Source organism: Cebus imitator, unplaced genomic scaffold (assembly GCF_001604975.1).
Source record: "Cebus imitator isolate Cc_AM_T3 unplaced genomic scaffold, Cebus_imitator-1.0 Scaffold79, whole genome shotgun sequence".
NCBI lineage: Eukaryota > Metazoa > Chordata > Mammalia > Primates > Cebidae > Cebus > Cebus imitator.
Window position 1 is genome coordinate 1,594,202 of NW_016107394.1, and position 5,268 is coordinate 1,599,469.

At 54.2% G+C, this 5,268-nt stretch overlaps 2 protein-coding genes across 22 annotated transcripts in view; one reads left to right on the top strand and one right to left on the bottom strand.

Moving 5' to 3' along the window:
- Positions 1–1,500, top strand: part of RHOG (ras homolog family member G) — a 16,252-nt gene extending 14,752 nt beyond the window's left edge. For all 3 annotated transcript variants that reach the window (XM_017532875.2, XM_017532876.2, XM_017532878.2), the window contains one exon: positions 274–1,500. In XM_017532875.2, the coding sequence (XP_017388364.1) occupies positions 342–917 (576 nt within the window). In that variant the 5' untranslated portion in view covers positions 274–341 and the 3' untranslated portion in view covers positions 918–1,500. The remainder of the gene's footprint in view (positions 1–273) is intronic.
- Positions 1–5,268, bottom strand: part of PGAP2 (post-GPI attachment to proteins 2) — a 40,234-nt gene that overhangs the window by 8,925 nt on the left and 26,041 nt on the right. For 13 of the 19 annotated variants that reach the window (XR_005201033.1, XM_017532872.2, XM_037740068.1 and 10 more), the window contains 4 exons: positions 4,369–4,621; positions 4,088–4,194; positions 3,349–3,457; positions 2,141–3,148 (listed from right to left, as the gene is read on the bottom strand). Coding sequence is in view for 17 of the 19 variants with exons in the window: in XM_017532872.2 (XP_017388361.1) it covers positions 3,018–3,148; positions 3,349–3,457; positions 4,088–4,194; positions 4,369–4,621 (600 nt within the window). In the remaining 2 variants the exon portion in view is untranslated. Of the gene's footprint in view, positions 1–2,140; positions 3,149–3,348; positions 3,458–4,087; positions 4,195–4,368; positions 4,622–5,268 lie in introns of those variants that run through there. The other 6 variants (XM_017532874.2, XM_037740067.1, XM_017532870.2 and 3 more) reach the window with 3 other exon arrangements.

The window sequence follows — 5,268 nt, forward strand, 5'->3', positions numbered from 1 at the left end:
AAGACCAGGTTTCACCATATTGGTCAGGCTGGTCATGAACTCCGGACTTCAGGTGATCCACCCACCTTGGCCTCCAAAGTGCTTGGATTACAGGCATGAGCCACCACGCCCGGCCCATTGTGTATCTTTCTGATGACTGTGTCTTGATGGGACTTTAGGATAGTGTCAGATTAAGGGAACAGGAGCTGGTTTCCCTTTGTGTGCCCCCATCCTTTCTTCCTGATAAGTAGAGGCCCCCTCCAACCAAGACTGTCCCCTTTCATCTGTCTACAGGTCACTGCAGCCAGAGGGGTCCAGAAGAGAGAGGAGGCACTGCCTCCGCTACAGCAACTGCACCCACGATGCAGAGTATCAAGTGTGTGGTGGTGGGTGATGGGGCTGTGGGCAAGACATGCCTGCTCATCTGCTACACAACTAATGCTTTCCCCAAAGAGTACATCCCCACCGTGTTCGACAATTATAGTGCTCAGAGCGCAGTTGACGGGCGCACAGTGAACCTGAACCTGTGGGACACTGCGGGCCAGGAGGAGTATGACCGCCTCCGTACACTCTCCTACCCTCAGACCAATGTCTTCGTCATCTGTTTCTCCATTGCCAGTCCGCCCTCCTATGAGAACGTGCGGCACAAGTGGCATCCAGAGGTCTGCCACCACTGCCCTGATGTGCCCATCCTGCTGGTGGGCACCAAGAAGGACCTGAGAGCCCAGCCTGACACCCTACGGCGCCTCAAGGAGCAGGGCCAGGCGCCCATCACACCGCAGCAGGGCCAGGCACTGGCCAAGCAGATCCACGCCGTGCGCTACCTCGAATGCTCGGCCCTGCAGCAGGATGGTGTCAAGGAAGTGTTTGCTGAGGCTGTCCGAGCTGTGCTCAACCCCACACCGATCAAGCGTGGGCGGTCCTGCGTCCTCTTGTGACCCTGGCACTTGGCTTGGAGGCTGCCCCTGCCCTCCCCCCACCAGTTGTGCCTTGGCGCCTTGTCTGCCCCAGCTGTGCCTTAAGGACTAATTCTGGCACCCCTTTCCAGGGGGCTCACTGAATGCCTTTTTCTCTGAGTGCCTTTCTCTCCTTAAAGAGGCCTGCAGAGAAGGGGCTTTGGGTTCTGCCCCCCTCTGCTTAAGAACACCGGGTATTCTCACGAGCTCACCCAAGCCAGGGTTGGAGCCCTCCCCAAGAGGCCAACCCAGTGCCCCCTCTCCCGTTTTCCGCTACTGACCAGTTCATCCAGCTTTCCACACAGTTGTTACTGCCTATTGTGGTGCCTCCTCAGGTTAGGGGCTCTCAGCCATCTCTAACCTCTGCCCTCGCTGCTCTTGGAATTGTACCCCCAAGATGCTCTCTGCCTTCTCCAAGGAGGGAGCCACAGAATCCTGAGGTGAATGTGCCCTAACCTGTTCCTCTGTGCCCAGGCCTTATGCATTCGCTGACTGACTCAGCCCCCGTGCTTCTGGGGGCCTTTCCTACCCCCATCAGCATCAATAAAACCTCCTGTCTCCAGTGGCCCTGGCTCCTCCCTGTATGCTGGGCATTAGGGGGTGGGCATGGGCTAGGGCTCCCTGGAGACTGGGAGCCTTTTGTTTCTTCTAGTAGACAATAGGCTTCATTGTGTTCCCCTCACCCCCTAATTTCCCTAACAAAGCTCTAGGCTCCCCTCACCCCCCAATTTCCCTAACAAAGCTCTAGACTCCCAGAGGGGCAACCTTGCTCTGGTGCCTAGTCACAGATGCTGTAGTGGACTTGGGCACAAAACTTGAGGAAAGACTTCTTAATCTTAGGGCTCAGAAAGTGAGAGGTTGAGAGCCATTAGCCTAAAGGCAGATGCTCTTACAGTCATGTATCTGAGAGCTATATCTCTCATCCCCAGGAAGACAGAGCTTTAACAAGAGTTGGGGTTTGAACTCAGGTCTCTGCCTAACTGAAGACTTTCAGGTATCCTAGCTTCCAGTCCTGGAATCATTACAGATAGGACACCAAAACAGACACTTAGACCAGCCTTAGGAGACTCCAGACCTACGGGGTGCTGCTAGGAATCATGCCCTGCTGTGGACTTTCCATCATTGAGCCTGTTCTTCTCTGTTACTATCAAACAACATGAGCCCGAAGACTAGCAAGCCCAGGCAACTGTTGGCCAAAAAAAAAAAAAATAAAATAAAAAATTTATTTTCCTTTAAAATGCACAACCAAAACTTAGGGTTTGGAGCAGTAGGGAAGACAGGAGATACCAGGGAGCCCATTTTAGGGTAAGGATCTGCATCTGACTCCTCTATGCCATACCTTTCAAAGGAGGGAAGGGGTCTGTAAGCCAGAAGTTTCAGAAGAGAGAAGAAAATACATGCTGTGCTGGTGCTTTTTCTGTAGCAGGTCATCCTTTAGGTATACACCACCACCTCCACCCGATGACATCAGAACCCCAGACTGGTACTGGAAATCATACAGCCCACCCATCCCCCATCAGACACATGGACATGCTGATGCTTCGATAGGGAAGGGTACATACCCTAGGGCACATACCAAATCAAAAGGGTAAAGTCAGGACTAGAACACCTGAGCAGCTTTAGCAGGGGACTGTGGCCACAGGCCTGGATGTGTGCAGTAGATCATGAAATACAGTAGTCATGTGAATGACCCCGTGGAAAGAAATGGCTGTGGTTGTCAGGGAGCAGCCACTGCTCAGGGGCTCCTGACCTTAGTGAAAGGTAGCTATGTAAAGGCCAGAAACTGGATGGTGGTCATGAACCTCAGGACATTTTTTTAGCACCAAATGTTGGGGCGCTCTGCCAGCTCAGCTGAGCTTCTTGGGGCCTCTCAGGTAAAGGTGATGTTGCTTGAGGACCTCTATGCCCACATGAGGGGTGGAGAGAAGCCAGCAGCACTGGGGTGAGCCTTGGCCTATGCCCTTCTTACCCTTCCCCCATCTTCAGTAAGGCCAAGAGAGGATGTGGGGTGGGGAAGGCCAGAATGGTATCTTGTTTCTCGTTTCTGGGCAGTGGGCTGCCTCCCAAGCAGGATTGAAGGGTTCAGAATCGCTTTTCCTCAGGCTGAGAGGTTATGAGCAGCTCCTTATTCCCGAAGTCCCACCAGGCCGTCATGTGGAACGCCATGTTGGTTAGGACAACAGTGTACTCCAGGATGGCAAAGATGGTGTACACTGTTGTGAGGACACAAGGAACAGGGCATTGTGAACCTCCTGCTACCCCCCTCAGGGGCCTCTTGATAAATCACACCACCATTAGTCTGCCACTGGCAACACAATGGCAGCCAGTCCCCAAGACCACTGCCCATTATCGAAAACATCACTGCTGCCCCATAGCCACTCATGACCACTTATGGATTCTATCCTGGCCTCACCTCCAGCCTCACAATACATGTTGTGCCGAAAGTAGACAGCCAGCGCCGAGAAGAAGGAGACGAAGTTGATGATGAAGAGCCGCTGTTTCCAGCTGTAGGACTTGCGATCCTGGGGAATGGGCTGTTTGATCACTCTGCAGTTTGCTGGGTATGAGGGTATAGGCTCCCCTCCCAGCCCTAGCTCCTAAGGGCTGGGCCTTATCTCCCTTGGCTCCCACTAGCGGTCATGGAAGGGAGCACAGGCAGGGGCAGCCAGAATGAGGAACAAATTCATGATCCTGCCTCTGGGGGAGTGAAGGGCCAGGGAGCAGTGGTACTCTTGCCCCTCCCACTTCAGGGGGATGAAGTATGAAAGTTACATGGAGTCACCCACCAACCCAACCTCCAAATACTGTGGGGGAAAAGAAACACATGGACATGGGCGGGGCGCTGGAATTATGACAGACCACAGTCCCTAGACACTGTTCCTAACTCACTGCCGCCTAGATGCAACTCCTCATACCCCCATTTGCAGCCTTCAGATCTTCTGTTCTCCAGTCTCCCAAACACAGTGCTACAGTCCTAGATTCTGACCAACCACCCTCGGTTTGTCCCCAAGCCCCAGCCCGAACCCCAACACCCCTTTGCCAGGGTTCCCATTAGAACTCAGTTCCCACCTCACCATTACCCGGATCCTGAGGACAGATGTCCTTGATTTTCTTCTGGGCTGACTGGAGCCCCCGCTAGGGATAGACCGTACCTCCTGACTTACTGTGTGCTTCTTGGTCAGCCGCCAGAGAATGCAGGTGAGGAGCATGTGCCCGAGGGATGAGGCGATGAACACAATGAAAGCATTTTCGTGGATGGCTGGAGGGAAAGAGGATTGGGAGCCACACTGCAGGGAGTGCCCACCCAACTAAGTAGGAAGGTCCCTATTGCAGGGAGTGCCTACACCACTAAGTAGGAAAGTCCGAATGTGGTAGGGGCAGGCCCGTCCCCTCAGGGAACCCTTCCCCACTCCTCCCTCATCCAGGCACCCACTGAAGTCCTCAGAGGAGGAGACGTAAGTGAGCACTAGCAACGCGAGGTTCTCCACGACATTGAGGCCGAAGTTGATGCGGCAGAGTGGGCGGTAGCAGGAACACGGGGAGGCGCAGCTGAGGTAGTGGTTCCAGTAGGCGAAGGCCACCAAGAAGCGAGGTGCTGAGTGCAGGCCGATGCAGAAACGCCACACGTAGCGCTGGGGCACCTCCCCGCCGATGGCCGAGCTCACCGAGGGCAAGTAATTGGGCACCTAGAGAGTTATGACCTGTCTGGGCATCTGCCTCTGCCAGCCCCTGCCACGTGGAGAACCCTCTCTCCATCTACAAGATCACTCTGGCCTCAGAAGGCTCTGCTCCAGCCCCTCCCCTTCCAGAAAGTCCTCCTTCAGGTGTCCCCACACCTCTCCCAAGAGAACTCTCTGTCCAGGTCCTGGGCCCAATGTACTTCTCATTCCCCAGCTAGCCTGGGACTTGTGCAGGGGCATGGTGGGACCTTCTTCTCTCCCGCAGACTGGACCCTGCCTTTGTTTGGGCAGATGCTCCCTACACCCTTAGCTCAGAGCTGTGCCGCCGATAAGACACTGTGTGAGTTCCAAGACCTAAATCTAAAAATTAGATTTAGTCCAAAGGACAGAAATGAGTCACAGAACATCTGAGCTTTCTTAGAACAGTGCTGGATTCATTACTCAGCTGAGATGTTCCTCAGTCTGCTCCCAGCACCACTCATTCCTCTAGGCAGGTGTACCAAGGTGGTAGAATGGCAACCCTGCTCTGATCATGATTAAGAAAGTGGGTGTGCCAGGCACGATGGCTCACACCTGTAATCCCAAGACTTTGGGAGGCCAAGGTGGGTGGATCACCTGAGGTCGGGAGTTCGAGACCAACCTGGCCAACATGG